Genomic DNA, 13610 nt, shown 5'->3' with positions numbered 1-13610 from the left:
TCTTCATATACATGCTATCTAGACCATTTGCAAATCAAATCAAATCAATTTTTAAGGATCAAATTAGAAGGCAAAGAAAATGAGGGATCAAAGTGTAAAACATTAAAGGAACTAAAGAAAGATGAATCACTGTGCATATCCACACTGATTCTCCTCTCAGTGTACAGTGAAACACTGGTGAGGATTAGTTTTTCTTCTTCTTCTTTTTTAATTTAATAATAATTGTTTGAGGGTTTACATGACTAGTATGCCTTAATTAACAAATGAACCATTTGCAATATACCGGGAAGGTTAATGGCCCTAGCAGCAAAAGTGAAAAGTACTGGTGCCTCTAGTCCACAAATATTATCAGAACTATTTCTAAAGACTGCTAGTAACCCCTGGTAAGTTAGATCCTTTTAAGGAACCTCTTGGATTTTGAACATTCCATCTGCAATGAAGATTATTCTTGCGACTGATAGATGATATTTTTCAATCGCCTATATTCTCCTTTTTCCTTACCTGATGCAAGCATGTCAGCTAGAACAAGCTACAGATATACACGAAGAAGAAGGTAAATGGGGAAGGCTTCTTCTCATTGATGCTCAGATGAAAGAGATGAATGAGATCAACGAGCTACATCCCTCAATTTGTTGCTTCGTTAATAAGAAAGTCAGACATCAAGATCAAGCTTTGATTTACCGTTGTTTCCTTTGATGATTTCATGGCTAATCAAGTATACACTGTCGCATGAATACTGGGGTCTTCACCTCTCTCTCCCCCAAAACGTTTTTTCCGAGGATGGCATTTTGTCTCTTGGCAAGCTTATGAAATGCATAAGTTGATTCACCTGGCCGTTTTTTCTTGTTATGTTTACGACGTTGTCATATATTTGACTTTGTGTAAGAGTGACTTTTCCCTCGAAACTTAGACAATGTTTCGATGGTTACCACGCTAGAAATAGAAATGAAGTTGCAAAGTTGTCTTAACTGTAAACTGCTATATAAATAACACAATTGAGGCTTGATTTCAAGCATTGTAGCTCTCTATCTCTCTCTGTCGACAGCATGGGGGCTCAGCAATGGATAGCTATGGCAGTATTATGTGCAACTTTCTTTCAGATATGCAGAGCTGTAGACTCCTCTGCAGATGATAAACTCCTGAGTTTGCCAGGGCAACCAAGAGTCAGTTTCCAGCAATATGCAGGATATGTAACCGTAGACGAAAATCAAGACAGAGCTCTTTTCTATTACTTTGTCGAAGCAGAAACAGACCCAGCTTCAAAACCTCTTGTGCTCTGGCTAAATGGGGGTACTCATTTTCTTTTATCTAGTATTTTTCTGGTCATCATTTTCTGTGTTTTATTTATAATATTGTTTAAACGCTGTTGTATTTTTATGTTCCTTTTGCAGGACCTGGCTGTTCCTCTGTTGGAGCAGGAGCTTTCTCTGAGCATGGCCCCTTCAGACCGAGTGGTGGAGGGAGTCTTGTTAGAAATGATTATAGCTGGAACAAAGGTTTGCCACATATGGCTTTCTTCTGTTTTTGTAGTAAAAAGAACTGCTAAAAGTTAGCTTTCCTCTACTCTGCAGAAGCAAATATGCTCTACCTAGAATCACCAGCAGGAGTTGGTTTCTCTTATTCTGCCAATCAATCTTTCTATGACTTGGTGAACGACACAATCACAGGTTACCACAATTCTAATCTAGCTACTTCGTCGCCTATATTTCTGACATCATAACCAAACCTTTAATCTAGTTACTTACCTTTTCACTGCTTTCTCTTCAGTGCAAGACAATTTTGTATTCCTTCAGAATTGGTTTCTGAAATTTCCCGAGTACAAGAATAGGGATTTGTTTATCACAGGAGAGAGCTACGCAGGTGAATTTAATTCAATGAAAGCAGTACATTGCAGAAACAAGTAAAACATTCGTGCCTGTTGGTCTAAGTGATCAGTGATCTTGAACTCTGTTTCTTGACAGGACACTATGTTCCACAGCTTGCAGACCTCATAGTGAAGTCAGGACTAAAATTCAATTTGAAGGGCATAGCAGTGAGTAGCAACACAGAAACATGCATTCTGATAGTGTTACCTTTTCTTCCCACATATTTTAAATGATATTCTCTGAGCTATCTGATTTTTGGCATTTCAGCTAGGAAACCCTCTATTGGAGTTCAGTACAGATTTTAACTCGGAAGGCGACTTCTATTGGTCTCATGGATTAATATCAAACCCTACTTATGAACTTCTCAGTGCAGTTTGTAACACTTCACAACTCTGGAGAGAGCGTATAGGAAACTCCCTTTCGGCTTCTTGTTCGAAAGTGAGTGATCAACTTAATGCAGAAATTCCGAACGCTATTGACCTATATGATGTCACTGCGAATGTTTGTCTGTCATTTGGTGCATCGCTATTGGGAGTTCAAAATAACCCATTAACACCAAGATTCCGACTTCTCTCATCCGCCGAATCATTGCAGGAGGCTCTCAGTCAGCAGGTAAGTTCTTTAAGAGATAACAATTCATCTCAAGACATTACATTTTTTACTTTGGACTTATTATTGGATTTTTCTTCCCCTTATGCAGAAAGCTCAAGAGAGCATTGATCCTTGTGTACAAGAAGAAACTTTTGTATATTTGAACAGGAAAGACGTGCAAGAATCTTTTCATGCCAAGCTTGTCGGAACTCCGAAATGGACTTTCTGCAGTGGGTAATTAGTGATTGATTCCAACACTTTGACTTGGAGCATTTAATTATTGTGTTTTACCATTATGTGTTTTTCTGTACATGATGAGAATAACTTGTTTTGATTTATTACTCCATTTTAGTGCTGTAAACTATGATCTTCGAAACCTAGAGATACCTACAATTGATGTCGTGGGCTCATTGGTCAATTCAGGCGTCCGGGTCCTAGTATACAGGTACATGAACCAGCTTTAAATCTCTTCTTACCAACTAGCACAAGAGACTGTCAGTGGTAATAACACAAATTTAAATACAGTGGAGATCAGGATTCGGTTATCCCATTTACGGGGAGTAGGACTTTGGTGGAAGGCTTGGCAAAAAAGCTGGGATTGAATGCAACTGTGCCCTATACCCCTTGGTTTGAGGATAAACAGGTTAGCCTGTTGCTGCAGCTTAAGATAAACCAAGTTACAAATCATTAAGAAGTAAACATTGTTTTGGTTCCTGATCTCGTGCTCTTAAATTTTTGTTCTCAGGTTGGAGGATGGACACAAGTATATGGTAACATCCTGACATTTTCCACCATTAGGGGAGGCTCTCACATGGCACCATTTTCATCACCCGGAAGATCACTGGCATTGTTTGCAGCGTTTCTATCTGGGAAACCTCTTGTCTAAATTTATGGACCTTTTATTTTAAGTGATGCATCATCATATCAATAAAAATAGCACCAAGGAAAGATTGTTTGACAATCGAAATAATGTGTACCTGATGAAATTTTCATTTTGCATTCTTCCATTTGAAGATTGAGCGGACTAACTATTCTTTCAGAGTTTTCTAATAAAACAAAAGTGAGCCAATAAATCTTGCTATAATTCCAGCTGTATGGCTCTTCCAAGTAAAAGTTAAGACTATCCGATGATACAATCAATCAATTATTTGCACAACGAATTCTATAAAATAAAGTACGCGTATTTTAGATTAACTTTGATGTAAAAAAAAGATTTGCTTCTTTAAACACCATGCGTCCTGAATCATGGATAATTGTTGCTGTACTGTGTGTAACTATTATCCAAATATCAAGAGCAGTAGCCGCATCCTCAATTGATAATAAAATCCTGAGCTTGCCAGGGCAACCACAAGCTGGTTTCCAGCAGTATGCAGGAGATGTAACTGTCGACGAAAAGCAACAGAGATCACTTTTCTATTACTTGACTGAAGCAGAATGTGACCCAGCATCAAAGCCTGTTGTTATCTGGCTAAATCGGGGAACTTAGATTTTATTTTCACTCAAGTAGGATAATTCATAAGATATTCATTTTTGTTGAATGGTTTAATCACTGTTGTGTTAATTCTTCTGTTGCTTTTGTAGGGCCTGGCTGTTCTTCTTTTGGATTAGGAGCTTTCTTTGAAAATGGCTCCTTCAGACCCGGTGGTGGAGGGCTTCTGGTCAGAAATTATTTTAGTTGGAATAAAGGTTCCTCATAATTGTTAACTCTGTCCATTTTAAATCTTCTCCCCACTTCTGATGCAAGCGGAAGGTTAAATACAGAAACAAATTTATAACACATATTTTTTTTTTATGAGCGAAGAAGCTGCATATGTGAATCCCAACTTTGCTGGTGTATTTTCTAAAAATAATAATACTAAAGTCCATCTCTTATGAGATTTACAAAGCCTTAAATAAACTATAAACCCATCTTAACTAAAAAACAAAAACAAAAATATAAAATTACAAAAAAAAGAATTATAAAATCGGAAAGAAGCAAGAAGTCTAGAAATAACAAAGAAAAATAATAAAAAAAGGGTCAAAATCCAAAGGCTTGGGCAATATTTTCAATATCTAAACAGTTTCTAGAAATTCTTATAAAAATTCAAACGTAATCTAACAGTCGGATTAAAAGTTATAACCCTTTTAATACATTATTCTAGTTTAGCATAATCAAATCTTTTTTAGATCTAAACCTATCTTATTGGTTTATAATAAATATATTTGTTAAGTTATCAATACAATCTATCTAAAGCATATTCTCATTTAGTTACGATAAATTCACACCTAACTATTTAAAATCACCTGTTATCACAAACCCGACTACATTAACTTTTTTCTCCCGCTGAATCTGATTCAACATTTGCTCTTTCTATGATAGATTTGGAGTGATTTGCTCAAAAGTAATTAGAGACTAAATCTGATTCAACATCCATACATTCTGTCTACATCCCCATGCTTTTTCTGCGGCTGATTTCTTTGAAAACAAGGGTTGAACTTGAATCACATCTCCAAAAGAGACCTTGGCCTGTAAAAAAAAACGAAGCATCGTTAAAGCTTGAAAAAGGTCAACCTTCATAGAATTTTTTTTTTAAAAAAAGGCAAATGAAGCAACTGAAAAGCTATTGTTTGAATAATTAAACAAAATGATAACAGAATCCGTGACTTGGTTTTCGTGGAGTCCTCCCAGTACTGTAGCCATAATTGTTAAACTTGAAGTAGGGCGTGTTAATCTAGAAAATTCAAGAACTAAATATTAATTCAATCTGGATCCTAGTCCAACTAAATAAAATATTAATCGAAAAAACTTGATTAATCCAGTTAGAGATTTTTAATGATACGGTGGAACGGTGGAGTCGTAATCCAAGTACAATTGGGTTAGCATCGAAGAAAAAAAACAAGATAAAAATGATACGCTATTGTTTTGATATTTTTAATAAAAATAATTGTTATTCGTTTAATAATTATGCATTTTATTATCGGTGGTTTTTTATTTATTTATTTATTGAACTACTCTCCTAACAAAATATGATAGCAGAAGCTGGGCAGGGCCCATAAAGTGAATAAAGCTCAGCCACGGCCGGTTGAGGGCTCTAAGCCCACAACAAAAAGGCCAGATGAGATCTTAACAGATCCAGTCCAGCAAATGCAATAAAACTCATCAGGTATTTCCACCTTGTCCAATACTTCCATTTTTATTTTAACAGATCTTGCATCCAGAAATTATATTGTAATAATACAAAATATCTGAAAAATCAATTTGATTCATAAATTTATTCCCTTAACCCTCTGTTAAGACTTCTTCTGCTTCTCTACGTGATTATGTTATGGAGCTTCTTTTTCTTGCGATTATGTTATGGAGCTTCTTTTTCTTATTCTTCTTCTTCTTCTTTTTTGGCATTTTAAATGATTTTTTTAATTCAGTTCTTTTGTAGTCTAATTGGATGAAACTAGCTTGTAGATCTATAAAATTAAAAGACAAATGAATGAAATCAAATGTAAGATATGGAGATAATATATGTCTAATTCTAAAATTTTAAAATTTTCATTTTGATAATAAAATTATTTTTTGTTATTTTCCAGTTCTTTAATGAAAAAAAAACTCACAAAAAAACACTCTAAAGAGAAAAAGTATTTCATTGTCACGATTCCGACAACCAAAATAATCTAATTTAGACTATTTATTGTTCTACAATGATATAAAAAATTTAAAAAGTTATACGTGACATGAGATCAGATATCTTAATTTGTATCATTATTTTAGTTTTTTGACTTAATTTTTGGTTTAGATTAATAGATTTATTATCATTTATTGATATATATAATTCTTGATTTATTTTATTATAAATATATATTAAATTTTTATTTTATAATGAAAACTCATTTTAATAAAAAAAAAATCAAAACGATTGTATTTTCATGATGATCGGCTAGCTAGTCAAAACACAAAAATAGAATTTAATTTTCACTATTTTACTAAGAAACAAAATATGAGGTGTGTGAATTAATCAGATGACTCGAGTTTGTAGCCTGTCACGCTCCATCCTAATCATAGTACTATGATTGGATTTGAAATGATGATTGAAGGCTAGCTTATATTTCCCATCTTAAGAACAAATATTTGTAGTTAACCATAATTAAGATTCGGAGGAACCTCCCGATAAAGGATATATAATTAAAGAGCACAGGATAGAGTTTCCCCGTAACTATTTGCTAATTCTCCTTTGAGTCCCATAACGTTACTCGATTGTTATTAAAAAAAAGAAATACCGCTTGGTATATATAAAGGATTCAATTGGGAAGTAATTTTATAATATTGTGGTATAAATTATATAAACCCTCGAGGTTTAATGCAAATTAATTACACTTTGAAGAGTTTGAAGATATTAAAGAAACACCTAGCTTGTTATATATATAATTAATTAATAATATTTTGGTTTCAAGAATATTATAATATTTTTTTTAGCTTGTAAGAGTGAATCATAATCTTGGACAGTTTGACTATGATCACAAGTTAGGTTACATTACTTAAAAAATCGAGGCCTCTGATAGCCTATATATAATTTTAATTAATTCACATTACAATACCAACTCCGCAAGTAATATGTTCACATCAGTGAGTAAAAATAAATAAGAATAAAGTCAAGAAAGTTGCTTGTCACACGCTACGCGACGTACGGTTGATAGCTATTATTTTAACAATTATTATATTTTCACACTCGCTTGTTGGACCAACTTGAACACTTCGTATATAAAATTGCTGGTCAACTTGAATACTTCCTGTACAAAGTTAATTGGACTGGACAAAAAAATCGGAGGTCAACTTGAATAATTCCTATATAAAATTAATGGACAAAAATAATTGCTAATTGTGTACTCATTTATTTGACTTGGTACGATCGAGAGGCGTGACAATAGAAAATGTCACCCAAAGATGGAAGAAGTGGATGTATTTTATTTTTCTATTTTCAAATGGAGAAAAAAATCTTTCAAAAAAAGACTATATGTTATGTTTTCAGGAACTAATTAACGTTATATTTATGCCATATATAATTGATTTTTTCTTAGACTCGAAATCTCTTTTTCACCTTATTATTTACCATCAAGCATTAATAAATAATTGATTTAAAAAAAAACCAATAAAAAATAATTTTCTTTTTCTGATAAATATATAGATCATCTAAATATATTTGTTTCGTAGAGGGATAAAAAGGGTTAAATTTTACGAGGATAATTGTTAATGATGCATGATTGGTGCAAATGATCATAATCATTAACAAATAATGCAAAATGGGATTCAAAATTTGAAAGGGTGGGGTAAAAAATATTAATTTATTTTCTTCATTTTTAATTTTCAATTTGACTACATGCACCTTACTAATGGAACCCTCCTAGCTATATAGGTTGTGTAATATTTATTACATATTTATGATCGATCATGCTAATACTCTTGATTTTTAAGGTCTCAGGAAACAATTTTACATCTTAATTTTCACACCTTTAATCATTATCTTTGTAATAATTATTACTATAACAAATTCATCTTTTCTTTCCTTTTCTTTCTTTTTACCTTGCATCAACGCAACTTAAGGTTGTACTCTCCAAATATAATATAATACTAGCAAGGAATGCAATTTCCAATTCTTAGCTTCGAAATATAAAAAGTCACACACTCTCTTTCAATACTCTTTTTTTCCTCTCCCTCTTAATCTCAATAGACTTAATTTCTCTCAATCTTTTTCAAAAGAAAAAAAATGTAAAAAGAAGGAGAAAAACAACACAAATCAACTTTCTTTATGTTAATTGGACTTTGAGTCTCATAAACACAAATTATCAAGTTTTTTTTTTTTTTAATGATATGATATGTTAGGTAGACCGTCAATTAGATATTGATTTCGCTAGCTCATCTTGAGTTCTAATGTTCAATATAATCCAATATTATTGATTTAGAGATAAGATTAATTATCACAACCCCATCTTGCACTTAAATTAATACCAGCTTAAAATCATGAACGACGGAATACGTCTACGGATTCCTTCAACTTAAACTGTTGACTGGGTATATATAGTTATAAATAAAAGAAGGATTAGGAAGTCAACAACATTTGAATATCATTAAAAATACCTGAGTTCAAGATCATGCATGAGCTAATTCTAAAATTTGTAGGCAGAATGTTAAAAATTTATTGGTGGATCTGGAGAATCTTATGGCCGTATAGGAAAGAGAAGAGAGGACAATTATAGATTTTTTTTTTCTTACGAGGGCAACCATAATTAACCAGAATGTTAATTATGGTTGCCATGATGATAGTTGTTTAACCGGTTTAATGGATTGATCTGAAAAATTCATTCAGGATCCGAATCTTCATCTCGACTAAATTTTTAGTTATATAGAAAAAGATATTGATTCTATAAAAATGGTTATTCTAATTAGGTTTTTAGTGATATAATTAATTTATATTGTATTAACACTAAGAAAAAAAAACAATGATTTTTTAATAAAAATAATTATCCCAAATTAAAATGATATACAATGACTTAAATCCTTTTATAAATTAATTTTTAGATTGGGTCTCATAATTATGTTCGTGTGACTTGGTCTGCAAGTTGCTGTTTTTGAATAATGTCTTAAAAGAACTATAATTGATTTTAGAATGGAGAAATGTAGAAAAAAACTTAATATTTGTTGTAAAAATCTAATAACAGCTCCCATTAATTTAATAGTTTTCCGTATTTTTTTAATTTTTAATTTTTTTTATGTTTAGTGTCACTAATTAAAATGTTTAAGTAATGCTATATAGCAGGGAAAATTGGTTGAATTAGTAAATACTTGATCGATATTACATACATAAATGGAATAAAACTTGACAAGCATCCTCTGTTACAAGAGATTAAAGATCAAGTTAAGTCCTTCAGCTTTTCCCATTCAGTGAACTTAAATCTTTGTTATGAATCATGCCATTTCGACCCCTCTACTTTCAATATTGTAAGGTAATTTGAGATTCTTTGTTCAATTACACCATAACAATATTTGTCATTCATTTAGTTATTTAATTAGTAGTGGAGATGAATTAAGTGGTTTAAATCACTTTTAATCGGAAGATTAAAATTTGAAACAATATTCAATTTAACCAATTGCAAAAAGTAGGTAGAGAGACCATGCTTGATTCTTAGCCAATATTGCACTATATCATTTTATTTTTTTAATAGCTTCAAGGCATGCTCCCATTCCGAGAAACTCAGTCTTGACTTGTGCATCCCTAGCTAGACCAGCGTTTTATTTGAGGCATTTGATGTCTATATAACACAAAGTGATTGACACGTCAAGCTTAATATATAATCATCAAACCATAGTTCAAAAATATTAAAAACAGGTAACGTGATATATGCCAGGGAAAGGGCATGTATCAAGCTCAAGTACCGAGCGAGTTGAACCCTGCCCTCAACCCTTATTTGTTTTGTTCAGAAGAAAAAGAATGATAGTTGGAGATAAACAGTTGAACCATATCAAGTTCAAAGACGAGAGGAAGGAACACGAACTGGCTGAGCCTTATGTCCTTGTGTTTCCGTTTCGGCATTGATTTGGGCAGTCTTCTTGCTAGGAAAGTTCTCCGAGACAACAAAGTTTCGTGTTAAATCCCTTAACTGGAATTTCTGAACTTTTCCTGTTGAAGTCTTGGGTAACTCAGACATGAACTCCACCTTCTTTGGAACCATATAATGGGGAAGCTTTTTCCTGCAATAAGCAATAATATCAGCTTCTTTGACATCATCAGATTTCCCTTCTGAGTTCTTCTTAATGGCAAGAAAAGCGCAAGGACTTTCTCCCCAAACTGGGTGTGGCATGGCCACCACAGCTGCCTCTAGGACTCTTGGATGGCTGTAAAGAACAGACTCTAATTCTACACTGCTGATATTTTCACCACCAGATATAATGACATCTTTTGATCTGTCCTTGATTTCCAAGTATCCGTCAGGATGTATGACCCCAATATCGCCTGTAGCAAACCATCCATTCTTGAATGCTTTCGCGGTGGCCTTTGGGTCCTTGAAATACCCTTTCATAACGGTGCTTCCTCTCAGAACAATTTCCCCCATTGTTTTACCATCCCAAGGCACGCTGATCATTGTACTCAAATCTTTAACATCCATATGAGCAAGAGCTACTGTGTTAATCCCTTGTCTAGCCATGATTGTTGACTGATCTTGGCTAGGAAGATTGTTCCACTTAGCTTGCCACTCGCACACAAGGGCTGGTCCAACCTCTGTCAGGCCATAGGAATGAGTGACATGGAATCCTAATGGTTTCATCTTTTCAAGAAGTGAGGCCGGTGGTGGTGCACCACCGACAAGTATTTGGACAGGAGAAGATATTTCTCGACGCTCGTCAGGTTTGGCCTCAAGAAGGATGTTGAAAACAATGGGTGCACAGCACATGTGAGTCACCTTGTGCTGTGCAATGTTCCTATACATGTCTTTAGCTGTGGTATTGCGTAGGCAAACGTTGGTTCCACCGCGTGCTGCAATGCCCCAAGCTAAGGTCCAGCCATTACAGTGGAACATAGGAAGAGACCACAAATACACAGGCTCACTTTCCATTTCCCAGCCAATGATTATGCCAAGGGAGCCAAGGAAGACACCTCTGTGGCTATAGACAACTCCTTTTGGCTCTGATGTTGTTCCAGACGTGTAATTCAAGGCTATGGGATCCCATTCATCTTGGACCTCATGAGGAATGCACCCTGGATTGCCCTTTCGGACAAGTTGTTCATACTCCCATTCGCCGAAAATGGCACCTGTCGGTGACTCAATGTCATCAATGAGAACGACTGAAGGGAGAACTAATTTGGATGAAATAGATTCACTTGTCATCATTATTTGGAGGGCCTGCCTTGCCAACTGCACAAATTGGTAGTCAACAAAGAAGACCTTCGCTTCTGAATGGCGCAGAATGGTGGCTACGTGATTTGGATTTAGCCTCGTGTTGATGGCATTGATCACCCCTCCTGCCATGGGCACTGCAAAGTGCATCTCATACAGAGCTGGAATGTTCGGAGCCAAAACCGAAACCTGTTAATAAGATAGTAAATAACATCGTAAGTGCACAAACAAATACGCTGGTCCAAGAATACCCTAGCCATCGAAACAAAACAAAAAACATGGACACGACATATGCTGTATCCAAAAACTTACAACATCGTTTTTGGCAATATTAAAGGAACGGAGAGAATCAGCAAGGCGGAGGCAACGCTCATATGTTTGCTGCCATGTGAAGTGGGTTCTCTCGTGTACAACAGATAGGCGATTGCCATAAACTTTGGCAGCTCTCTTCAAGAAATTTATGGGTGTGAGGGGAACGTAATTTGCATCACATTTTGGAAGTTGATCCATGGAAGATTGCTTTTTTAGAAAGAAAGAGGTGATATTGGTGGATTGTTTTAAGTTGATGTGGGATAATTGGTGTTTAAATAGGGAATTGAGGACACAAGTTGAAAGCTTAGGACCACCTAATGAGATAAATAATTGGATAACCATAGCAGGACTTGTCAAAGTAAATGATATGATTGTTGTTATTATTGCAAAAGTCTTGGAACTTGCCAATATGACCCTTATTCTTTTAAAACTTCTCCATATGTCCTCGTCAACTTTTCTTTTTAAATTTCCAATTGGAACCACCAAAATGCAAAACGCTCTCTGTTAATCTATATGGAGATGCAGTTCTAAGATTAAAAATAATAACTTCAAGAGTTGGTAGGATGGTTAAAAAACTATATTTTGAGTTGATTTGGTAATTAATTTGCAAAATACAACTTGGACTAATGAAATAACACGTTTGGATAATTTCACGTGTTAGTTAATAAAAATAGTTTACCACATTTTTTACTTGGTATGCATTTCTAAATTGTTTGAATGAGTTTGGAGTTGCAAATTTCTATGGCACTCTAACTACTGAGTAACAAGAAGATACTCTTATTTTTTTCATTAGAGTTTAGCCCCTCAAAAGCATAGATCATGCTCTGTCACTAGTTGTTATACATGGTGATGAAATAAAAGCTACGAAAAACTACCTAAATCTCTATAGAATAATGATCTTAACTTGTTAATGTCAAAATCATGTGACTATTCTCATTTATATACAATTACAAAAGAAGTTTGAAATGCGAAAAATACATTATAAAAGTGTCGTATATGAGCGAGCAGCGTTGGAGAGTCATGGGAGTCGTCACCTCGTTGTTTAACTCAGGGTTATTAGAAAACTCAGGTGTTCAATTGGACCCCAATTAACCACCAAACTTTTAAGTTTTTTTTCAATTTCATCCTTGATTTCATCGATTTCAAACCTTGAAGTCTCGCGCTTCTTACAAGTTAGTTCTTAATTTTGAATTTCTTCAATTAAGCCTCTAATTACCCATTTTAATATTTATGTAATTAAACTCCTGATTTGACCAAATTAACTCTTAAAATTTACAATTCAAACCCTAAACTTTAATTTCTTTCAATTAAAGCCTAAATTGACTTAAAGAATTAATTTTCCTTGCAATTACACCCTAAATAAAATTCAATTAAACCTTGAAAAATTCTATTTAAGTCCTTAAACATACAATGTTGAACTTTCTTCCTCAAAATTAAATTCTCTTTATCAATAAGGTTAAAATTTTCAATTTTGTATATTTTGACTCTCCTTGACCAGTTTTTGGCAATTTCCTAGGAGTACTGGTATGTTCTTCTCAATTGATAGATATATTTTTTTTGTTTTTTTTCCTTCCATCATCATTTTGTTGTAGTTTTTTAGTATGTTATCTTTTCTTTTTCTTTCTTTTTTTTATTTATGCAAGGCCACAAAATAGATAACAACAACAAGAATTCAAAGACATTCAAATACAAGTAAGAGTTATATATCTTCTAAGTAGATAAATGTTTGTCTATAGCATTCAATAACAACTGTTGAATAAGATAAGTGAAAATCTAATATAATCTTACAGGAGATATCTGGAATGATTTGAATCTTGTAACTATCAAGCTAAATGATATAAACATTCCTTGAACTATAAGTTGTTTTATTTGACATCTTTGATTTTTTTTTCATGAATTTCTACTCTTGAATTACAGGGTGTTTTGATTTACACTCCTTTTATTATGTTTCATTGATTTTGAGTTGCATATGTTTCTTTATAA

The 13610-nt window shown here is 33.7% G+C and overlaps 2 protein-coding genes across 2 annotated transcripts; one reads left to right on the top strand and one right to left on the bottom strand.

Annotated features, from left to right (window-relative positions):
- Positions 1-244: 244 nt before the first annotated feature.
- Positions 245-3426, top strand: LOC133677087 (serine carboxypeptidase-like 45). The gene is made up of 11 exons (XM_062098924.1): positions 245-383; positions 512-1290; positions 1392-1496; positions 1572-1667; positions 1768-1860; positions 1962-2032; positions 2133-2477; positions 2566-2690; positions 2809-2901; positions 2982-3099; positions 3202-3426. Exons 2-11 carry the CDS (start codon positions 1047-1049, stop codon positions 3340-3342), a joined length of 1431 nt encoding a protein of 476 aa, XP_061954908.1. The 5' UTR covers positions 245-383; positions 512-1046; the 3' UTR covers positions 3343-3426.
- Positions 3427-9749: 6323 nt separating this feature from the next.
- LOC133676839 (trans-cinnamate:CoA ligase, peroxisomal-like) lies at positions 9750-11895 on the bottom strand. Its single transcript, XM_062098611.1, has 2 exons — positions 11628-11895; positions 9750-11504 (listed from the first exon to the last, which is right to left on the bottom strand). Exons 1-2 carry the CDS (start codon positions 11823-11825, stop codon positions 9948-9950), a joined length of 1755 nt encoding a protein of 584 aa, XP_061954595.1. The 5' UTR covers positions 11826-11895; the 3' UTR covers positions 9750-9947.
- Between the last annotated feature and the right edge of the window lie 1715 nt (positions 11896-13610).

This window comes from Populus nigra, chromosome 17 (genome assembly GCF_951802175.1).
Source record: "Populus nigra chromosome 17, ddPopNigr1.1, whole genome shotgun sequence".
Lineage (NCBI taxonomy): Eukaryota > Viridiplantae > Streptophyta > Magnoliopsida > Malpighiales > Salicaceae > Populus > Populus nigra.
Note: the sequence above shows the minus strand (reverse complement) of the source record. Positions and strands in the feature narration are given on the sequence as shown.